Source organism: Colossoma macropomum, unplaced genomic scaffold (assembly GCF_904425465.1).
Source record: "Colossoma macropomum unplaced genomic scaffold, Colossoma_macropomum, whole genome shotgun sequence".
In the NCBI taxonomy this organism is placed as follows: Eukaryota; Metazoa; Chordata; class Actinopteri; order Characiformes; family Serrasalmidae; genus Colossoma; species Colossoma macropomum.
This window is the reverse complement of record NW_023494810.1, coordinates 3,115,110-3,139,335: the sequence shown is the minus strand read 5'-3', so window position 1 is coordinate 3,139,335 and position 24,226 is coordinate 3,115,110. Positions and strand designations below refer to the sequence as shown.

General features: G+C 39.8%; 1 protein-coding gene across 1 annotated transcript in view; it reads left to right on the top strand.

The window, feature by feature from the left end:
* Positions 1 to 461: 461 nt before the first annotated feature.
* Positions 462 to 24,226, top strand: part of LOC118799865 (potassium voltage-gated channel subfamily D member 3-like) — a 172,976-nt gene continuing 149,211 nt past the window's right edge. The window contains exons 1-2 of the mRNA XM_036559944.1: positions 462 to 759; positions 3,672 to 4,848. Coding sequence (XP_036415837.1) covers positions 3,746 to 4,848 — 1,103 coding nt within the window. The 5' untranslated portion in view covers positions 462 to 759; positions 3,672 to 3,745. The remainder of the gene's footprint in view (positions 760 to 3,671; positions 4,849 to 24,226) is intronic.

Below are 24,226 nucleotides of genomic sequence, written 5' to 3'. Positions count from 1 at the left end.
GAGAGAGAGAAAAAGAGGATAGTGAGCGAGGGAGAAAGAGAGAGAGAGAGAGAGAGAGAGAGAGAGAGAGAGAGAAAGAGAGTGTGTGTGTGTGTGTGAGAGAGAGAGAAAGAGAGAGAGGATGGTATAAAGAGAAAGAGTGTGTAAGTAGAGAGTGAGGGCGAGAGAGAGAGAAAGAGAGGATAGTGAGCGAGGGAGAGAGAAAGACAGAGAGAGAGTGTGTGTGTGTGTGTGTGAGTGAGTGAGAGAGAGAGAGAGAGAGTGTGTGTGTGTGTGTGTGTGTGTGAGTGAGAGAGAGAGAGAGAGAGAGAGAGAGATAGAGATAGAGAGAGTGTGTGTGTGTGAGTGAGAGAGAGAGAGAGAGTGTATGTGTGTGAGTGAGAGAGAGAGAGAGAGAGAGTGTGTGTGTGTGAGTGAGAGAGAGAGAGAGAGAGTGTGTGTGTGTGAGTGAGAGAGAGAGAGAGAGAGAGAGAGAGAAGTGGGCTCCTCATGTCTTCCAGTTCCAGGCTGCTCTCCTCTGTCCGCGCTGATGGAGGGAGGCTGAGCTGAAGGCTGGAGAGCTGGAGAGATGGAGGGATGTACCGATGGAGGGATGAAGTGACACGGCGTTAACCGTCCTCTGTCTTCGTTTCCGCTCTTTTTCTCACTTGTTCCGCTCCGCGTCCCGCAGCTGCTTCATGACCAAAGACTCCGTAGCGGAGTTGATCTGCCAAAGAAGCGAGTCGATTTCCTTCCGTTTCAGTTCCTCTCGTACTTCAGGTGAGTCCTTTCCTCGTGTATCCTCTGTTATCGTGGCCGATTTGAAGCAGCGATGCGACTTTTAACTCGTTACTGCTTTCTAGTTTTCCGGCGTTTTAAATGAGCCGCAGTCGACTTCACTCCACTCGGCTCCAATGCCACGTCTGTTTGCGAACGTTTGGCAGCTGGAGCTGTATCGCTGATCTGAAGTGCAGCTCTGTTACAGAATTAGAGACATTTCAGCTTTAGCCCTTTATTAATGACGGAATATCACGGCACTGATGGCTGTTTTTAACGTTAAAAGCAAGTACTGAGCTCTCGGTCCGCCTTATGGCTCAACAGGTATCTGCAGTCCACTGTGCTCTGAGAGGAACTGAACATCTACCTGTAAAACCCTGACCAGCTTTCAGAGCCGGGCTGTATGAACATTCATATAGTAATAAACCCACCACTACGACTACTGATAATAATAATAGGTTAAAGGAATTTCTATACCCAATTCTACAATCTTAAAGAGAGAGTTCTTTAGTAATGGTTCTATACAGAACCAAAAACTGCTATACGTATAGAATACATATACCTATATAATCCTATACCTATTGAACCAAGAATTCCTACCCAATTCTACAGTCTTAAAAAAGATGGTTCTTTAACAGTTCTTTAGTAATGGTTCTATAGAGCACCAAAAACTGCTATAGTTATAGAAAACCTATACCTATAGAATCCTATACCTATAGAACCAAGAATTCCTATACCCAATTCTACAGTCTTAAAAAAAGACACAAGAGGTGGTTCTTTAATAGTTTATTAGTAACGGTTCTATACAGCACCAAAAACTCTGATGTCTATAGAATACCTATAGCTTTAGAATACCTACACCTATAGAATCCAATACCTATAGAACCAAGAACTTCTATACCCAATTCTACAATCTTAAAGAGAGAGTTCTTTAGTAATGGTTCTATACAGAACCAAAAACTGCTATGCTTATAGAATACATATACCTATATAATCCTGTACTTATTGAACCAAGAATTCCTACCCAATTCTACAGTCTTAAAAAGATGGTTCTTTAATAGTTCTTTAGTAATGGTTCTATAGAGCACCAAAAACTGCTACACTGAATTCTGTACCTATAGAACCAAGAATTCCTATACCCAATTCTACAGTCTTAAAAAAAGACAAAAAAGGTGGTTCTTTAATAGTTCTTCAGTAATGGTTCTATACAGCACCAAAACTCCTATACCTATAGAACACCTACACCTATAGAATCCAATACCTATAGAACCAAGAACTTCTATACCCAATTCTACTTCTTCTAATTCTCTTAAAAAAGGTGGTTCTTTAGTAGTTCTTTAGTAACAGTTCTATACAGCAACAAAAATGGTTCCTCTATTGTTCCAAAGCTTGACATTGCAACAACAGAAGAACCCTTGTTAGTGCTGTACAGAACTATTTAAAAAACCTATACATGTACCACATACAACACATTCTCCATCAATCTGAAGAACCATTTAAGCACAAAATGGTTCTATATAGAAGTCATGGTTCTAAATAGAAGCATTCCCTGTACTGAAGAACCTCTGAAAAACCTTTTTTTTCAGAGTGTAAGGTAACATATCGCTGCTGTCGGAAGAAAACCTCACATCTTCATTTTTGTTTTTCAGTTTTTGACATAATTTGAAAATACCTGTTTCTCTTTACATTGTGTGTAAATTTCATGATGAATGGACTAAAAGAAACGGCCCAGAATGACATGGAAAAAATTCTGGTTCCATTGACTTACATTAAAAGTAAAGTATGTTTTTTCCTTCTCCTGTAAAGTTTCCATTTTGGAGATACGAGGTTTTCTACCAACAACAGCGATATAATCTGCAGCACCAGTGTAAATAGTTGTGTTTAAACAGTGTGTTGTTGAGTTCATAAGAATTATTCTCATGTTCTTTATATTCAGTTTGTCTTTTCTTTAAAATCTACTAAGCTTTAAAACTGTAGCAGTTCACATAAAGAGGCACTCTGGCCAAAATTACATTCGTAGCCAAAATTGCATTTACTGTAAACATGCCCTTTTGCCTTCTCCTGGTGCCGTAGTAGTTTCTAAAGGGAGACTTCCTGATTTAAATACTAAGAAACTCCCTTCTGATGATGTATTTTGAAGGTGGAAGTCGCTTATGAAAGAGTATAAATCCCTCGGGCTCAAGCTTTTTTTGCTCCCTTTATCAAAGAAAAATAGAAAATGATCCATTATGTGTACTGGTGGGGCTGGGGGGGGGGCAATGCTGCACTACAGAAGACAGTGTAACATAAAAAACATATTAAATGCAAAAGAGCTAGTTTTAGTCTCAACTGACACCAGAAAGACATAAAACTACAACATGACGTCACACAATGTTTTTTTTTTTCCCCGGTCTGATATCCAATCCAGCATTTTCTGCTGATATTTTCAGCCCGATATCGACGCCTGATATTAGACCGGTGCAGTCTCTAGTCTTGAGGGCAGAGCTGTTTTTGGGCTGACTGTGGTACAGTAAAATCAGTATCATGAGATGTTTCATAGCGGGATACCTGTGCCACCCCTGCACTGAATGCACTGTAGTGTATAGCATGAAAAGACAAGACAGTACAATTTGCTGCTATCCATGATGAGTGTATAGTGTAGTGCTGCTTTAAATGCAGTATATTTACTGCTTTTACATACATGCTTGACCAGCAAGGCTGAAATCCTTATGTGCAAAAGATGGACATTATTCAGGTAGATTGGGGAACAGGTGTTGTAAAGAGGTCACAGTTTGTGGAATCCAGTGCACCGTTTGTCAGAAAACAACCTATTTTCTATATTGGTGGCAGAGATTGATCATTTTGTTTTCGGTACTCTGTTTCCATACTGTCTCACAGCCTGACTGTACTGTCTATTTTTACTCCCCCTCTCAAAGATGATGGCTGATTTTAGAGCACGCTCCATTTGAAGGAGACACACCTGTCCTGAGGATCCTGTGTTGGAGTCAGCATGGCAACTGGAGTGGCAGCATGGCTCCCTTTTGCCCGGGCAGCTGCCATCGGCTGGATGCCAGTGGCAAATTGCCCCATGCCCCCTGCCCCCAGGGAGCACAGCAAGAAGCAGGACGAGCTCATCATTCTGAACGTCAGCGGGCGCCGCTTTCAAACCTGGAGGACCACACTGGACCGTTACCCGGACACCCTGCTCGGCAGCACCGAGAAAGAATTCTTTTACAACGAGGAAACAAAAGAGTACTTCTTCGACCGGGATCCGGATGCATTCCGCAGCGTCCTCAACTTTTACCGCACGGGCAAGCTGCACTACCCGAGGTACGAGTGCATCTCGGCCTTCGACGAGGAGCTGGCTTTCTTCGGCATCATCCCGGAAATCATCGGCGACTGCTGCTACGAAGAATACAAAGATCGCAAGCGGGAGAATGCGGAGCGCCTCATGGATGACCAGGAGGAGAACAAAGACAGCAAATTGCCCAACATGAACTTCCGGGAGACCATGTGGAGGGCCTTCGAGAACCCCCACACAAGCACCATGGCCCTGGTGTTCTACTACGTGACTGGCTTCTTCATCGCGGTTTCCGTCATCACCAACGTGGTTGAGACAGTTCCTTGTGGTTCCACGCCCAACCAGAAGGACGTGCCCTGCGGAGAACGTTACACCGTAGCCTTCTTCTGCATGGACACTGCCTGCGTCATGATCTTCACTGTGGAGTATCTCCTGCGGCTGTTCGCGGCGCCCAGCCGCTACCGCTTCATGCGGAGCGTGATGAGCATCATCGATGTGGTGGCCATCCTGCCCTACTACATCGGCCTGGTCATGACCAACAACGAGGACGTGAGCGGCGCCTTCGTCACCTTGCGCGTCTTCCGCGTTTTCCGCATCTTCAAATTCTCGCGCCACTCGCAAGGCCTTCGCATCCTGGGATACACGCTGAAGAGCTGTGCTTCGGAGCTGGGCTTCCTCCTCTTTTCCCTCACAATGGCCATCATCATCTTTGCTACAGTCATGTTCTACGCGGAGAAGGGGTCGAGCTCTAGCAAGTTCACTAGCATTCCTGCCTCTTTCTGGTACACCATTGTTACAATGACCACGCTGGGGTAAGTGCAGCTCACAGATTACCTGCAAATTGTGCTCGGTCGTTAAACTGTCAGGTGTCAGGAACTGGTAGTTTCATTTAAGAAACCTTTGTGAGCCTTTTTTCATGTTTCTTCCTCAAGCAGTCCATTCACATTGTTGTAGGTTTCTCTCCTGTTGTTTAACAGCGCCACCAGGCGCTGGGGCGGTGAAGGAAAATGCATGCTATTCTCAGATATGTGGGGACCACTGCATTGTTTAGAAATACTTACAATTAGGTCCGGGAGCACTTATCAGTTTGTCATTAATCATCAATGTAAAAATAATTTATTTTTTCTTTCCATTTTTATGAATGAGCTTTTGGCGCTCCAATCCATGGTTGGAAGCTCTAGTTCTGGTTTTACTTCATTCACACATGCAGCAGTGAGTTGCCCTGTGTGTGAATGTCACACTGTTATGTTTTGTACTTTATTAATAGCAAAAAAACAATGGGAAATTTGTTATTGTGCTACCTAACTATTCCCACACTGGGGCAGGGGGAGTTAAGTGCCTTGCCTAGGGTCCTAGATAAGAATATCCAGCCTTGCATTTGAACCTGCAGCCTTCAGGTTGCTGGCTCACCTCTCCTACTACTAGGCTACCACCCATCCTGCTGGCATGCTGCTACACGGAGAAAACACCACCCAAAACAAGTTTTTGTTCTACTTTATAGTTTGTGTGTTAATGTTTAATTGTTATGAGGTCTTTTTAACAATGAATCAACTATTTTAGAATGAAAAAAGTGAATATGGTTTTTAACACATTAAAACTTCTGCTTTGATAAATTTTTTATTAAACACTCGCAAGAAGAAGACAAAGTTAGCAGTTTTCTTTTAGCCAGTGTGAAAGCCGCAGACACAGTTTAACAGCTGGTTCTGCTAAAATGTTCATCACTGACTCAAAGAGGAGCTTCAGTTTAAGTTTAAGCATTAAAGGAGAATTCTACTGATTTTTTTTTTTTTTTAAATTGCTTAAATCAACGATTGAGTCATAAAAGTCATTCAGAGTGGTTTGATGTGAAATGATTAATTGTAGAGAAACACAGCAGCTCAGATTTCACTTCATTTAATGTAGCTTTTGACACATTTTGAGCATTTTTTTCTAAATAAACGTATAAATAAATAGATAAATAATTAATTTAAATTTTGGGAAAAAAAAAAAAAAACTAAAGGAGAAACGTACGGTTGGTGTAATACTCATATCCAGCTGTTAGTTTATTTACTACAAGATGTAGGTCACATTTCTGCAGCCCTGCGGGGACCCAAACAGCTGATTCATCGCTAATTAGCAATGAGAAAACTAGTAAAAAGCATAAAGATGAATTGGAAAGCTCAAGGTCATTTTGTCCAAACATGTCTTTACATTAAAAGTCAAGTTTTCCAGTAAGCGCTTTCCCATTAACTGGACAAATATATCATCATTTGACATGTTTAATGAAGGTCAAGCATGCCGTGTGCTGTACCATGATAAAACCAAAGTTCTTTACAGTGAGTTTAAAGCCTCAGGCCTAAAGCATAAACAGCATGTGATATGATCAGTAATCCATTTGGTCACATCATCACATGTTTACGCACTAAGTGGTAAATACCTCTTATTGTTATGTGATGCAAAAGAGGAAAATGGACTGGGGCCATAATGGCTGTGAGTAAGTGTAGCAAAGACAGACGCCGTGCCTTCTCAAAGGCCCAGTGGGTATAAGTAGCTGTCAGAGTGACTAATAGTGTGCACCACTACATCTGCTGACAAATATAAACCTTCATGATATCTGCCGTTTACTGTGCTGGGAGCAGACCGAATAAGGACATAACTGTTGTAGGGTGGACAGCAGTGACCGAGCTGTGTGTAGATGTTTGGTTGTTAGGGGTATAAGCATTGAGGAGCCTTATAAGAGAGCTTAGATGAGGTCAGATGAAATTTATGAGATGCTCCTGGCCGAGGCTAATTTATCAGAACAGTGTGCTTCAGGGTGAATCAGGCCCCCTTTCTAGTTCCGAGGAAACACTTTTTCAGATGTTTGTGGAAGCTTTGTAATTAGGAAAGCTAAAAAAGGACACTAAAGGATTAGGATGGTATGAAAAAAAGAATTATCTAGCTTTCGGTTTTTCCATGGCCAGCTCTGTTTGTCACATCTCTTTGCCTGTGATAATCTAAATAGAATCTGCTATGGATAATCCCCCCCAAACACAATGCCTTCAACAGGATTAGGGGTTTGCGTTTCAGGTGAAATATTACATGCCGATTGATTGCGGTGACGCATTATGAAACGAGCGCACTAAACTAGAAAAAGGATTTCAGATAAATCCATTTTCTTAAGCATTCCCTGTTTTCCCCAAACACGAAATTGTCTTCACTGTAAATGATCTACTATGCTGTCGTGCCTCAAAAGCTAATTGCCTGTAACAGACAGCTTTTCTTAGAGCGACTGCTTAACCCAAATGTAGGCCCAGATTCCGTTTACATGATGCATGGAGTTTTAATTTCATTGTCACTCATGAAATCACAATTTAGTCATTTCATTTGTTATTTCACTGGGGATCATGCAGACTTGCTTTGCATGAGCTGTGATGAGAAAACGACTTGCCTCATAAAAAAATACATTTTTCAGATATTTTTGACCTCATAAATGCTGAGAAAAGCCAGCGGTAAAGCAGTATTAAAGAATTATTACACTGATAATTTCAGTGATTAAACTGGTCGTTTGAATACATTGTTATCCCAGTTTATCTAAAACCACTGTCCCCATTCATTTTCAGCTGGGTTTACAGTAAGCTAATGCCTATTTTCAGCCAGTAGGGATGTGCATGGGTACTCAAGTACTGAGTTAGCCATTCTGAGGGCTAGAGATACGCTGATGCCAGTACACTGTTAGTAATAAAGGTTCTGTTCAGGTACATTTTTCATTCATCAAGGTACAAACAGTGTAATTGTTCCCTCAAAGGTTCAACAGTGGTTTTAAGGTCTGATTGTGAACCTTAAATAAGTTTTTCCAGGTGAAAAGTTTGTATTTGTACCTTTTCATAACCGAATGTTTTAAAACAGAACAGTAAAATAAAAGCCTGGAGGCGAGACGGGGTGTGTGGAGTCAGTACAGCTTAGAACATATCATTTCAGTGGATTATGGTTCAGTTATGTTCCCTGACTAAAGGTACTGAGATGAACCCTTGAGGGTCCCACCCCAGTGACAAGAGGGGCACTGACCCAGTGACAGTTTACTACCTTTACTTTTTAGAGTGGACCATATTGGTACTGGCAATAGAAAATAGCAATATCAGTAAAAATGCTCATGGCAAAATCTGTAATGCCTGTATTCTGAAGGACGGCAATCGTAGTGGGTGATATACCAGTTGGAACTCTTCCTTATGTATTCATTTCACCAGTATGCCACAAACAAGCCAGTTACAAAGTACAAACAGTACAAAACATACTAACAGGAGCCCTTTACCTAATTATCATCTTTCATCTTTCAGAAATCGTTCACCTCCTGCTATACAGTCTGTTACAGTCCAAGTTGTTATCGAAGGATCAAACATCAAGATACATGAAAGGAACAGCCAGTCTCTTGGGGTAATGATGAGGAGCCTTTAGCCTAGGTTTAGCCTTTAGCATAAAAACTTACTATTGATGCGTCACTAGAAATCAATCTTATTTGCGCTGCATCATGGGATCTAAGAGAGAAAATAGGAGAGAGCAAACATTATAAAGATACATGAAAGGAACAGCCAGTCTCTTGGGGTAACAATGATGAGCCTTTAGCCTAGGTTTATCTTTTAGCATAAAAAAAATTACTATTGACGCATCACTAGAAATCACTCTTATTTGCGCTGCATCATGGGATCTAAGAGAGATAATATGCAGATCAGCAATTCAACAAATCAGAAATGTGCACACCAACAGCTGAATTTCAAAGACCTAAACATTGTGATGATTTTTTTGTAATTGCTTGAAAAATTATCACCATCTGCTGCTGCACTGAGTAGCTCTAGTGTTAGTGTTAACTCATTAGCTCTTTTAAGGCAGCCTCTGTTACATAAGCGCAGCAATCAAAAGATTTCCCTCAGCTATTTTTTTGCATTTTTTCCAATTTTCTCCCCAATTTTGTCATGTCTGAATTCACCCACTTGCTAGGTCTGCCCTCATAACATGATGCTACCAGTTCTACAAAGATGAAGGGCAGCACATTCTATAATTTTAAACTGCTGCAAACAGATCATTGGCCAGCTCTACACGCTTGGAGGAGAATGCTAACTGCCAGTTCTGTTACATCAGCTAAAATGCCTGCATTGGCTAGAATCGCACTGAGTGATGTGGGGGTTGGGAGGCCATCCTGCCCACCCAGAGAGAGCCAACAAAGTCTGTAGCTATAAATGTAGGGCTTGATTCACAGACGCTTGCAAAAAAAAATTGAGTTGCAACAACTTGTTAATTATTAAGTGTGGCTGTTTTCCAAAAAAGACCCAACAGAAACAACAGTTAGCTTTACGAAGTTGCCACCATTAAACATATGTCTAATTTAGTTCACAAGATATGTTGCAATATGAAGGGCTCCACAAAGAACCATTCAAGGCATGTTATCAGTATTTTATTAGCACCCTTGGTGGAACCTTAAAAAAAAATAAATAAATAAATAAATAAATAAATAAATAAAATAGCACTGTACCTTCATCAAAACTCTGTTTGTTTTCTGGTAATCACTGAATTAATTCTTATCTACATTTACAGATTGTTAACAGTTATTATGAACGAAGTGGCAGAATTTAAATTACCTCAATTAACCGGCAGTTCTGATTTCAGCGTTCGTTTGAGGTCAGGTTAGCGGTGAGGGCAGAGGAAAAGTGACGCTCAATTATATGTGCCATATTTAGTGGAAGCGCCCATGTGTGATGGGTAAATGGCTAAATTTTTCTAAACCTTTTCCCTGGGAGGATACCCAGAAAGCTTTAATGCAAGTCTTTTAGCACCTAGGCAGAGTCAAAAATGTCATGGGAGTCAGTGTAAACTCCCCCCAAACACACACAGCGTCTCATTAAGCTCAGGGGTTTTTAACTTTAAAGTTAAAGTTGCAAAGTGAAGATTTCAGTGCTACTTCAGCTTCTGTTCCTGCTCACAGCAGGAGTGGTCAGTGGGAAAATATGAAATTATTATCTTATATACTTTTACTGAGCATATTGAGTACGTCTAGAACACTCTACAACTGCAAGGTACATTATAAAGAGGTTTTGTTGGGGGAACATTTCAATTTTAAATGTACAGTTCAATTTTAAACCTGTTGAAAATTGAATCTGTTATATAAATACTTAACTCTTATTAACCAGGGTATATTTTGGTTTGTCCATCTGAATTTACATGACCAAATCATAAGGCAAATTATTTAGGAACTGCATGAAATAAATGTAAATTTTTATTTTATTTATTTATTTTTTGTAAAAGTTCCCCTCAAATTAACAGAACATGTTTTATGATCACACATATTGCTATATGCTTACAATTTACTGCTGAAAGCCAAAAATCTTAGACGCTCTTTGTATTATTTTATTAAAATAATGTTTACAGAGCAGATCACTGAAGAGACGCCATCTGTTTATAGTTTATAGCCCAGATTTGTGAAAAATGGATCGACTTTCAGTAGAAAAAAAACTGAGTTCAGCTTCTTTTATTATAAGGGTTTAAAATGACATCACCCATCTATTTGACTGGAAAGAAGAGTTACAGCTCTCATAACCCCCACCTTTAGAATGTAGCTTATGAAATATTAAAGTTATGAAGAATATGACGCAGTGCGTTTTGGAACCACCGGTGGTCTCAAGGAGTTGAAAATGTTAATTCAACCATTTTATTCATCATTATTCAAGTGATCATGTACACACTTAAAAAAGATGGTTCTTTAAAGGTTCTTTAGTTAAGAAAATGTACACACAAAGAACCCTTTACATGATTAAAGGGTTCTTTGCATCATGAAAGTGTTCTTCAGATTGATGTAAAACATGCTGTAAATGGTTCTATGTAAAACCTTTTTGGAAAGGGTTCTATATAGCACCAAAAAGGGTACTTCTATTGTTATAATCTTGACATTAAAAATGACATTAAAAAAATAGCAGAACTCTTTTTGGTGCTATATAGAACCCTTTTCAGAAATGTTCATTATAGAACCAACTGCAACACACTCCATCAATCTGAGGAACCCTTTCATGATGCAAAGAACCCTTTAATCATGTAAGTGTTCCTTTTTTTGAGTGTTCATGGTTCTATGTAGAATCTTTTTTTTTTTTCTAGAGAACCCTTGAAGAGCCATCTTTTTAAGGAGTTTATACAGCGTACTTCAGTTTCTTAGATCAGATTAAGGCCTAGAAATCCGATTAAGAGATTCAATAAAAAGAGCTACATTTTAGCTTAGTAATCTAGTTTTTCAGCTCATGTGGACTCTTACTCTGATTTCTTTCATTTTTCTCAGTCTATGCATGTGCAAAAACAGACGACTCTGTTTGAAATAGCCAGCAGCTTTTAATACAGCATTTAACACCCATGTGTCAAACACAAGGTCCATGGCACAGTCCTATTCGGCCTGCAAAATGATTTTAATTTTCTTTTCTTATTAGTCTGTTTCGCCCTAAGATGCACTACAGTCCCCAGCATGTATTGCATGGGGACCCCCTTCCCTCAACAACAATCTCTGGGCCAGTGATTACACAAAAAGAAAAGATGCCTGGTATCTTGTTAAAGCGAATAGGCAGTTTAGAAACTACCTAAAACAATTTATTTTTATTTAGAATTATTTTTGAATAAGTATTCAAAGCCTATTTTGCAGTTTTGGCATATTTTTAATAAACAATGGACCATTTGGGTCATGGCAAAATGTGGAGTAAAAATAAAAATAAAAACACAGCTGGTCCACAAATTTGCTGAGATTTTTTTTAATATGGCCCTTTAGCGGTTGAGTTTGACACCCCTGGTTTATCACACTGCTGAGCCACAGCAGGTCTGTTTTTGCTATAGCACTGGTTTGACCACTAGCTGCTCCTATGCAGCAGTGGCTTTGCTGAATGACAAGGACGCATCATATTTTTGCTCTGGCAATATTCATAAGGCTTGTGAGACTCAGTTCAGATTTATTTTAGAACTCTAACTGGAGGTGATAAGTTTCTGAGCGCTCCAGATTGCTAGTTTGGAAACTAGCTAGATGGCCCTCGTTACATTTATGTCCAGGAATAAATGATTGGGTGCTGGTTTGCAAGCTGTCCAGAGCAGTAGGAAGCTTACTCTGCAGAATCTGAACAAAAAAATTAAGATGATGCCTTAATGGACACTTTTTCCTCTCAATGCTCATCACTAATACATTCTAACAGAGCTCGTGTCACATGGCTAGTTATGCTACTTGCTATGAAAATACTTGTTTATTTGTGATTTTATTAGTATCTCATATTAAAATTAAGTTTATTAAGGGTACAAATTAAAACAAAAGCAAAAAAATACATTTTGCAGATCAGAATTTTACAGTGGGATAAATAAGCAAATTAACAATAAAAAAAAAATCAGGTTTCAGGTTTTCCAGTCAAGTCATAAAAGTGGAACACATACTGAGCATTTCTTAGATATACATTCTTTAAAGTTTAGAGTAATATTTAGTAGCATATTTCAACATGAAAATATCTAGAAGTTGCAGCCATAGTTTTTAACAGCCTTTTTCAAAGAGGAAGTTGGTAAATTTTTCAAACTTTCGACGTGATTCCAATCATTAGAACATACTGTCCAAAAAAGTATCTCAGAAATGGCAACTTTACAGGAGAGGGCAAAACATTTCGTTTAATGTAAGTGAATGTAAAGTTTTATTCCAAGCAAATTTGGAGCATTTCTGTTGGTCCATTTGTCATGACATTTTAACACAATGTAAAGGGCAACTGCAGTACTCAGATGAGGTGGGACACTGACAATATACAAAACGATTCAGAGTGGTTTGATGGAAAATGATTTTAGAGAAACTCAGAATTGTTCACAGTGGTGGTGATGGGAACCAGACATCTGAAGTGTTTAATGGCTCTTAAAGCTCCCTCACAGAAAAAGTTTTCAGAGACTTTTTTGGTCCAAAACATATATATTCATAGCAGAGATGTACATGCAGGGTGTTGTGAGGCAAAATAGTTCCCAAAGTAAACTTATTTTGTCTGATAACATATCGTTGCTGTCCAAAGAAAACCATGTATCTCCATTTTTTTGTCTATTTTTATTTTTCTTCATTATTTCAACACACCAGCTGACCTTTACCTTGTGTGAAAATTCCATGATGAATGGACCAATAGAAATGCTCCAGAATCACTTGGAATAAAACCTCTTTACATTGACTTACATTAAATGTTAACAGGGTTTTTGCCTTCTCTTGTAAAGTTACTATTTTAGAGATAATGGTTTTTCTTTGGACAGCATCATTTTACAAACTTTGCCAACACATATAGAATCACTGGCTGTTTTTGGAAATTAGATAAAATACATAATAAAATGCATATTTGCTTTGTAAACGTTGTGCCCCCTGGTTTCTATCACCACCACCAGTACAATCACTGAACTGTTTCACATCAACCCACTCTGAATAACGTTGTTTACATCTCAATGACTGTATAAAGTACAAACTTTGAAAAATCTAAATTCACCCAAGAAGGAGAGCCCAGTGAGCGAGACCACAGAAACAACAGTGCTTCCCGCACAGTAATCTCATTAAAATACCTTCAGGTATCATGGTATTATATTTTCATCATGTCGCTTTCTAAAAGCAGTGACCTCATTGGTTTTGCACAGTGGGTTGTATGATTGAATGAAGCAGAGGTGTTTCTGAAGCGTATATTTGCTCTCCGCAGCCATCTGCCCCACATTGTGGCCCAACATGCTTACTGACCCAGAGTTATCACACCCCTGCTGGTCGGCCTAACCGCTGCGTGCGCCGTGATCAGTCATGCCGCGCCGTACTGGCCAAGGTTTAATCAGGCCACTGGTAGCTTAGCAAAACACAAGCCACCCAAGAGATCCATTAAAGTGTAGGCAGGAATGTTCTTGCTGTTTGATTAGACTAATATTTCTCATTTGTCCCATCAAGTGCCACTCAAGGCAAGCTGCCCGCATTATTAAAATTCATCAGCCAGTCACCCTTAATGGAAAGGGGTGTGATATTTTTGGGACTGTTGCCACCTGGAGTGAATCGGTACACTTTTTGTATGATTTGAGAATTAAATATTTATTATTATTTTTTTCATATACTCCATTGACATTCATGTATTCCTCCTACATACAGAGAAATCTCTCTGACATGCTCCCGTGGAGGCCGCCGAGGTAAAATCACTCCGAAATACTCGAACAAAGGTAGGAACGGCCTTATTTGCATACGGATAACAAAAGCCTCCAAAATGCATAGATTTCCATTTGCATCAGTAACAGCGATTTGCACTTCAGCATTACAGGCTTGGCTCTGTGTTTTTAGAGCATCTCTGAATTTAATTGACTAGCAGCTAGAGGCAGCTGCTTGAGTCGGAAAGACGTGAGTGGATCCGTGCCATCTGTGGTTAAGAGGCATCCTAAAGACGGCACACGCGCGCGGAGACATTTGATCTCAGAAGTAACCCAGAATTGGCAGTGTGGCGAGTGGTGCCACCAAGGGACTGTTTTTTATTTCCTCCTTAGCGGCTCTGGAGATCACAGAGAAGCCGTGCACCGTGAGCATAACGGCATAACACAATTCAAATAATTATGAATTCATATTTTATTCATCTCCCTGGTGCTGTACTTGTTATTCCAGTCACCCACAAATCATAAGTAGACACTCCATCTCAACTGAGGTTCCCTGAAATAGGAACGCAATTTTTAGTGCTTATTGCTCAGTGGGCTTTCTTTGAAACTCTCAAAGCAAGACACGTCTCCTCACCTTGGTAGGCTGTGGAACGTTCAGCGCAGCGGCGTCGCAGAGAACCTGGCATGATATCGTTTTCACATCTTCTCTTTTGAGCATTTTTAGGTTTTATTACCTTGGTGCAGAAACTGGCTTGTTGCCTTCTGTTCAGTTAGGGCTGGGCAATGAGACGATATTCAGTATTGTTACCGTGATAAATCACATCACGATACGCTTTTCAGAGAATGTCAATAGTATAATCAGTGCATCTAAAACACTAAACAAGTGCATCATAAAAAAGAGACATTTAGACCAATTACAGAGAGTCTGAAAACAACAGATGATCTGATTGGATGTCAGTCCATTATGTAATCATCTGGCCAAGGTGGAAATTTAACCACTGCTTTATGTTCATCTTTAAACATGCCCATTGATCTACTACAGTGATGCCACAGTAGACTCTAGATCAGGGGTCGGCAACATGCGGCTCTGTTACTGCCCTGTTGTGGCTCCACAGCAGAATCAGATTTGTAGGTAAAAATAAAATAATCCTCCTTTACAGTAAAATAAAGCTCTGCTGATCGTTCAACACAGTTTAACAGTAAATGGTCTTAAACTCTGGAGTTAATGTAGAACTGCTAATTCACCCTTTAACCCTGAAGATCAGCGCAGACTGCTGGTCACCATAGCAACGCAGACAACCCCACCTAGCTCGTAGCTAATGAAAAGACAAAGAGAAAGATTTAAGAAGAACATTGACTATTTAGAGATGAATGGACTTGCATTAATAATCACTCCAGCTGGTTTCCTGATACGTTTAATCTGCAACTAGAAACTGACAAACCCTAAAAAGTCGCGAAGCTGAAGTCAGTTTTTCATTTGAAATTTCCCGTTCCACCTTAAATGGTGCAGCAGTTACATTCTTACATTTAAAGTGAAAAAGGAAAATTCAAATAAGAAGCTGGTGAGTGAGAAGCGACTTCAGCCTCGTAAAAAATGAACATTGAGAGAAATTTTACAAAAAACTTTTCTACTTTTGAGGAAAAAATTCCTGCCGGAGATGCGAGAAAAGCAGCTATAGCTGAGCTAAAGCTTAAAGGAGAGCAAAGTAAGTTTGAGTTTTCATTTATTTTATATTTTTATCCTATACTAGTACATCAGCACACACTGAGACATATTTACAGTCAAAAGGGTAAAATGGACATAAAATGTTGCGACAGTGGTTTGATTTTTGTTGAAAGGACAAAAATGGCTCTTCTTAACATTTGAGTTGCGTCCCCTGGTTTACAGCAAGATGGTCCACTTCTAAGACCAGAAAAAAGCCTTCTAATGATGTGTCTTGACAGGAAGGAGGAACTTTAAGGTGAGCACTTGAAGGCAGTTTGAAATGTTTTTTGTCCCACTACTTGGCAAATGCAGTATATGGCCAGATTTAGGGGCTGCCAAAGGGTTTTCTGTGGTGTGTGATGTTAGCGCTGCACGATATGGACCTAAATGTTCAATGTTCATTCAGTAAAGGTGTTGGATATCACAATGATGATATTCAAAGTGATAAATTATTATTAAAGTGGGTGTGCCTATTTATTTAAAGTATTTTATTGCGTAAAATAAAAATACTACTAATATTTTTAGTCATTTCTGAACTGCAGCCCATTTTTGTGCACTTAAAGCCTGAGAAACAGTCTGTTTTCTCTTTGTAGAAAAACAGGTTTTTCTATAAAGGCATACGAATGTAAATAGGCCAACAATATGAATAAAAAGGAATAAATCTATATTTAATTCATTAAAAAACTGCTTATAGTGATGCAGGTTTGTTGTAACGCTAGCCATAACTGCTTCACACATTTGACACACAGCTCTGAGAGTGAGTATAGTCAGCACTTTTGATATATTTTTACAGGCTAGTTGTTAAAGCTAGAGTAGTTTTTGAGCTGTGCTTGTGTTGTTATTGGCTGTTATTTGATGAATTTGCCTCAAGCATGCAGGTTACTGCAGCAAGAGAACAATGATGGACAAAGACCCAAAAAAAGGACACAAAATCTAAAATTCTGTCAAACCGAGGGGGCTGAGTGGTGCAATGCTGCACTACAGAATATTACATATTATAACAGATAACATTAAATGCTAGTTTTAGACAGAAGTGTCCCTGTAATGGTTTATTTTTTAGCATCTATTGGAAGGAACCTGATGTAATCCTCTTCCTGTTATTGTGTATCACCTTCTAGTATTGCATAGTTATTATTACCACAACACTCACCATCATTTTCAGTTTCATTTGTGCAGTTTCACTGATGAGTGTTTTTGAAGAGGTTTGCTGCACTTTATTTTAATGGTTAGTGATGAATGATTGACTTTTTTGGACTGAAATGAAAAAAAAAAAGTTTCCGTTTAAAAAGTTTAAAGTAGAAGATTTTGCATTAACTGCTACTCACAGTTAGCAGCAAATTTCATGGGCATATCCATAGTGCTATTTCTGTACTGTCATGGGTGCTGTGGCACCTCAAGATTGATAGTAGCTGTTTATCTTCTGAAGGTTGAAGGATGTCAAGGCTGTGTTTTTTCAGTGTTTTGGGGAATATTTAGGGAGATTTAGGCCCAATCCCATTTCTTCTTCTTCTTTACCCCTACCCCCTGTTTTCGAGTGTCACCCTAACCCCTTGGAACTGAGTTACAAGGTTACCGGGTTATTGGTTGAAATCTTCCCTCTGAAATGGGACCCTCAAATAAAAAGAGCATCACTTCATTAACAGCTACCAGCGCTGCTCTGTAGGCGACCCTGCCAGTCTGCAGTGACAGCAGAGGAGGGTAAAGTTCAGCTCCTCACTGCTGGGCTTTAGTTACATTTAGGGCATCATATGCCTTCAAAGAGGGGGGCAATTATTTATTATCACCCACCCCTAATTCTTTAGTGATATGAAGCTGGAGTCAGACATTGGCCAGCTTGTTGATGGAATTTTCCCGTTCCACCTTAAATGGAGCAGCAGTTACATTCTGGCGCTTCAGGCGTCAGAACTGCTGGACTATTTAAGGTGGAACAGGAAAGTTAGCTAGCTAGCTACCGAGACATTAGCATGCTATTAGCGATTTTTATGCTTGTTATGAAGAAAACGACCATAATACACTGAAACGACATTAAACTAAGATAAAACAGTGGTTATTATAATTTTTTTAATGGAGAAAATTCTCACATTTGTGTGTTTCTTTGGTCTCTTGTTCAGCCATCTTGCCGCTCTCATATCACTCTGTTTGTCTCTGAAAAACCTCAGTTTGGAGGGTCATGTAGCCCGAAAACTTCGCCCGACCCCTCTATCTCAACAAGAATCGGGACACCCTACCCCTAGACGAGAACGTGCGAAACAGAGGGCTAAGCGCTCAGTGGTAGGGGTGAGGGGTGAAATGGGACTGGGCCTTAGTTTTGTTTCATTGTTGCTCTGAACTGTAAATGATCTGTTTTTCTATCTTTCTTATTTGCATATTGATTTATGCATTAAGTATGATGGTCCAAATTTTTTCATTTATCTGAATTTACTAATTCTTAAATTGCACATTGCTAATTTTGGTATAGAAGACTTCAAATGAAAATACATTTTCCTAATTGGAGTTGTAATAATTACTCCTACATCAGCTTACATTGAGGTTCCAGATGCACATACGTGAGAAGGCACTATTCATAATGTGCCCTCACAGTGGGCCTGAAACTAACATTTCATTGACTAAGTCTGTAGCTGGTCACACAAACTGCACACAGGGCCACCTACTAACTGTGATATGATTATGAGGTGCAGAGTTCCTACAAAATTCCTGTTTTCCTGTCATCTTACATAAAAATGGATAGAACAAACAGCACCGCTGATATCATTTTTTGCTTTCCCCTCCCACCATCCCCACTGGACACTCAGCTTAAATGCTCGTCTATCTTACAGACCCTCTCCTAAACATTTTTTTACAGAAGTGTGTCACAGTACTGAAGGAAAATCCATCGTGATCACCAGTGGTGAACCGTTAATGGACCTTCAAGTCAAGCCATAAATGTCAAATGCCTGTCAAAACATGAGGATATAAGCCAGCTCTATGATGATGCTAATTTCTATTAGCGTTCTTATGTGATTTTCGTAGTTAGTCAGCACTAAGCTGATGGCTTAATAAGCTAATTCACATTGGCTGTTCTAGATTAAACACAGACATCTGAAGCTTCTGGAAAACATTCCAAGTTTTCCTTGAAGCTTGTGACGGACATTTTAGCCCATGTACCTTGTAGCAGTTTCACACTGGCTGTGTTTACATGCAACGTTTTTTGCCAATCCGATTGAATACATTCTGATTATAGATTAAGACTGAGGTGTTTATATTCTCACTCTACTTAACAATCTGATGGAAAATCTCAGTTTACATGCTCACTACAAGGAATCTGATCCAAAATGATGCGCATGCGTAGAGAACCACTTAGTGTAGACGTTACCGTGACAACCAGCATTACGTGAGTCCAGTCAGAGTGAGACGAGCAGCAGTGAGCAGCGCTTGTGTTTTTAATTACTTTTTCACAGCCAGTGAAAACTGAGAGCGCGAAAGAAGAAAATACAGCAAATAAACTAAGAAAAATGGTGAAAAGTCTCTCACGTGTGGAGCGAAGCTTTTTAATGAGCTGAGTTTATGTGCAGAATTGAGTTTATGTGTATTTAAAACGCTAAAAAATACCAAACTGATCACATTTTTAAATCCATGATCCTCAATTAAACATGTTTACCTGCTGCTTCTTTACTGTTTCAGCGCAAACGGCAGAGAAAACAGCAGCAGCAGCTCCACGTTTGTTTATTTGCGTCTCCCAGTAATGGGAGAACACGAGAGGTTGGTGAGCTCCGTTTAGTTCAGCAGTTGAGTAGTGTGTGATTCCTAATCGTTTAGTGTGGATCCCCAATATTTCAGTCACCCAAAAGAATCTGCAAAAACCATTGTGATAGTGTGAGACGCCCAGTCTTTTATAATCTGTTCAGACTTTAAAAGTCGTGTAGTGAACCTAAGGCTTAACTGATACCTTGTTTTAACAGGTTCATACAAAAATCTGCCCACCAAACTTTAGTTAATTGAATGGATTGCACTTTCAATAGCTCTGCCCATTTTAGTATGAATAGCAAATACAGGGTGATTCAAAAAGATTGATCCAATTTCAAAGCGCCATATTTTTACAACCTACAGCCTAGGAACCAATCACAATCCAATTGAAAGAGGGGGTCATAGAGTTTCTGACTGTCAGTGGAAGATGGCTCCCTTCAGTCTGCGAGGAGATGAGACCCCTGAGCAGAAAGCGTTCTGCGTTCTCCACTTCAATAAGAGTGAATCCGTCATAACTGTGCAGTGTGATTTTCATGGGCAGTGAAGCTCCAACAGCTCAGAGCGTTCGTCGTTGGTTCCACAACACTGGATCATCTCCAAAATCGCACTGGATGAGCCGTGAGTGCAGCGACACCCGACATGTTCAATCCAGTATGGGATGAATCTGACTATGGTGTTGATGTTGTCTGTACAGCTGGAGGAGGTTCATACTGAGACCTTGTAGAATTACATAATAAACTTTATGCTCATTTAAACCATTTACAGTTCACTGCATTGATCCGTAATGATTTCCAAGTGAAATGAATCATTTTGAAATCGGATGAATCTTTTTGAATCACCCTGTATTTTGCAGTCCGCTATCAAATATTTGCATATGTAGCACGCACAACTGCACATTTATTCTCATATGCCAGTTACATACATAACACTCATTTATGACATTATAACATCACTTTTTATGCAGAATGTGTCCTCTTTGGACTTAATATGTGGCACGAAAGGCTTAGTTTATCTGGCTTTCAGTATTTAGTGCATTGTATTTGCCTGAGAAACTTCCGATAGATATGCATCATCAGCTGCTCAGTTTCTCTGACAGTCTGATAATGCTGTGCAGATGACAGAAGTGGAATTGAAGGTTACAGAAACCGTTTGCAGTTTGTCAGGCAGCCAGCTGGTGAATGATGCCCCAAGTCAAGTGCATTTTACTGGGAAGTATAATTTCCTAATTTTATCGCATTATCTGACCTTGCACACCACAAACAATGACCAGCTCGGCAGCAGCGCAACTGTTCATGGGATCTATAAATAGGAGCCAAGCCATAGATAAAAGCCACAGCAGAATAAGACAGCTGCACAGTGGAGGTGCATCTTGAGGCTCTAATGGATTCTGTGTTCTTCAATGAGAAGATGCCTTATCTGCCTCCAGGAGAAAGGCCTGTCTGCCTGCCTTCTGCTATTTTAGCCATTCTGTCTTCTAGGTCCTTTGTGGCCAGTGCTGTGAAGATATCGCGTTGTTCTCTGGCTGCCACTGAGCCAGCATTTACAATGGCTCAGGTGTGTAAATCAGCCCATGTGTCAGGTCTTTAAATGGCACACCTTCTCCCTGTTCCATCTACATTTGTTCCCAGTGAGAGAACGTCCTCTTTTCAGGTTCGCTCTTCCAGAATGGGCTAGTGGTCACACCTCGGAATTAAACTCAGGAATTGTCTGCTAGCTAACAAATGGAAGACAGCCTCGTGTTACTTAAAGCCTCAGATTTGCAAATAGAGTGACCAGAAGTGTTCAGTCTTGAAACAGCTAAGCTGCTTTTGTGGGACATTGTGGAACAACAACTGTAAATAAGTGTTTTTTAATTTAATTCTATTGATTTAATAATAGTAGTGCAGTCTAGTAGTGCTCTGTTAAAAATGGGAGCTCAGCTTGACTCAAAATGATGATGTAACTGATTACATGGCTTTTCTTGAGTTGACTCAACTTGAGGTCACCAGAGTTCACACAACTCAAACTTTTTAGTTGAGTTAAAAGTTCTCTTAATTTTTTAGTTCTGCATCTCAGTTAGGAAAATAAAGTGAACTTGTTTTTTTTACTCAACTTCTCCACTAGCAAGAACTCTTTCAATCACACAATGCTGCTGTACATGTTTCCTCTTGGATGGCTGTGGCATCACTGGGGCTCAAACTCACAACCTCCTGTCGGGGAGGCGGCTTAGTCCACTGCAGCACTCAGGAACACATGAAGCAGCTCAGATTTTGTGTCTACAAATGTTTAAAACACTGAAGAAAATATCTGTTTCAATATCAAATTGTGGCATCGTCTCATGTGGCGCATCTGTCTAATCATTCATCCCAAAATCAGGAGGTTGTGAGTTTGAATCCCAGCAATACCACAGCTGTTCATATCCAGAAGCCCAAGAGAAAAATATGCCAGATGGGACGGTGTGATAGATGGAGCGCCAGCTAGTGGGGAAACTGAGTAAAGAACACAAATTCAGTTTTGTTTATCTAACTGAGATGCAGAGCCAGAAACAGTAGCTGGGAGAATTTTACTCAACTAAGAAGTTTGAGTTGTGTGAACTCTGGTGTCCTCAAGTTGAGTCAACTGAAGAAAAGCCTGAAATCAGTTACTACATGATTTTAGGTTGAGCTGAACTCTCATTTTTACAGTGTGGGCGATGTATTGGTTCATCCAGTATACCAGTTGAAATTCTTTCTCAAGTCAGAACTGTTATACTGGAATGCTACAAATAAGCACAGGTAACATGACATACATACAGTGCAAACCATGCTAATGTTAGCCTGTTTAGCTGGATTCCTGAGTCAGGGATGTTCCATCATGTTTCAAATGAAAATGAAAATGCAGCAGACCCTTAGTGACCTCCTGCTGTCTAGTCCGTTGCATCTAAAGTAGTCCACTGTGTTTGAGGCAGCGGACATGAAGGATGGCCAGATCTAGGTCCTAAGCCTAACATGGATACCAGAGCGACGAGGCCTGGCTGAGGAGCCACCTGACTCAGTCTACATCGCCGAGTCCTGGCCTTGTCCATGCAGCAAGCCGTGGACCAGCTGGCATTGTTAGCGTGAATGACTAATATTTTCCAGATTCTAGCCGTATCTGATGCTCTGAGGCGTGATGCATGGGTAGCACATTTGAAACAAATGACTCGAAAAATATGAGGAAGCTAAAGTTGGCTTCTCTTATTTCCTGTTCCACCTTAAATGCTGAAGCAGTTACATCCAGGCTACAGGTGGTAGAACGCAACTGCTGCTCCATTTAAGGTGGACTGGAAAATTCAAACAAAAAGCTGGCAAATAAGAAACCAACTTCCGACTTTCTGAATTTCAGACGTGAAACAACATTTAGCACTGTTTTTGCAGAGCCAGTGGAGCCAGTGTTAGAAAGCCATATTCACATAGGTTTATCTGTATAGTTTGTATAGCTTTGTTTTGTTTTTATTATTTTGCACAATAAATATATTCAAGATTTACTTTGTTTGTTAAAATTGGTTGTTAGTAAAAGTTAGGGGACGTCCTAGAATAATAAGCCACAGTTGATCTACAAAAATAAGTTTACTTAGGCATCTAAATATCTATAATATGGTTTAAATGAGCATAAAGTTTATTATGTAATTGTACAAGGTCTCAGTATGAACCTCCTCCAGCTGTACAGACAACATCAACACCATAGTCAAACTCATCCCATACTGGATTGAGCATGTCGGGTGTCGCTGCACTCACGGCTCTTTCAGTGCGATTTCGGAGATCATCCAGTGTTGTGGAACCAACGCCGAACGCTCTGAGATGTTGGAGCTTCACTGCCCATGAAAATCATGCTGCACAGTTATGACAGATTCACTCTTATTGAAGTGGAGAACGCAGAACGGGTCTCATCTCCTCTCAGACTGAAGGGAGCATCTTCCACTGACAGTCAGAAACTCTATGACCCCCTCTTTCAATTGGATTGTGATTGGTTTCTAGGAGCCTTGCGGTTGTAAAAATATGGAGCTTTGAAATCAAATGAATCCTTTTGAATCACCCTGTATAAATACACAGAGTCACATATACTGAAACCGTCCGAAATTTTAATTACACCATGATACCACCCACTACTAGTGCAATAATTATCAATTACAGTAGTGATCAAGTAATGTACCAATTATTCGCATAATTAATCAAGTTATCAGAGTTGTAAAATAGAGGCAAATCAGTAAAAATGAAACCATGCACAGCAGTGAAGCTTTTAAAAAGGCATGACCACCCTCGTCGAATGTTTTTGATTCTGAAACAAGTACTGATAGCTTGACTTAAATTCCTAAATACTGAATGATAATTTTTTGATACCTTCTTTTAAAATTGCAAACCATAAGTGGGTGTGGCTTAAATGAATGAGTTGCTGGAAGTGAGTGTATTTATTGTTAACTGTTAACGTTGATAACCTACTTATGGATTGCAATTTAGACAGCCAATCAGCAGTCTAGATTCTGGAACAAGCGTTCTTTTCAGCTCACTGGTACTGATAAAACTGACTGCTTAGGTATTAAAATTTGGTACCGAATGATTCTTGATAGTAATGACGTAATTCAGTAAATACCATAAAAGTATTGAATTTTGTTACTCAGGCCCATTACTTACTGTAAGTGGGAGCAGTGGGAGAACTGAAAATATGAATTA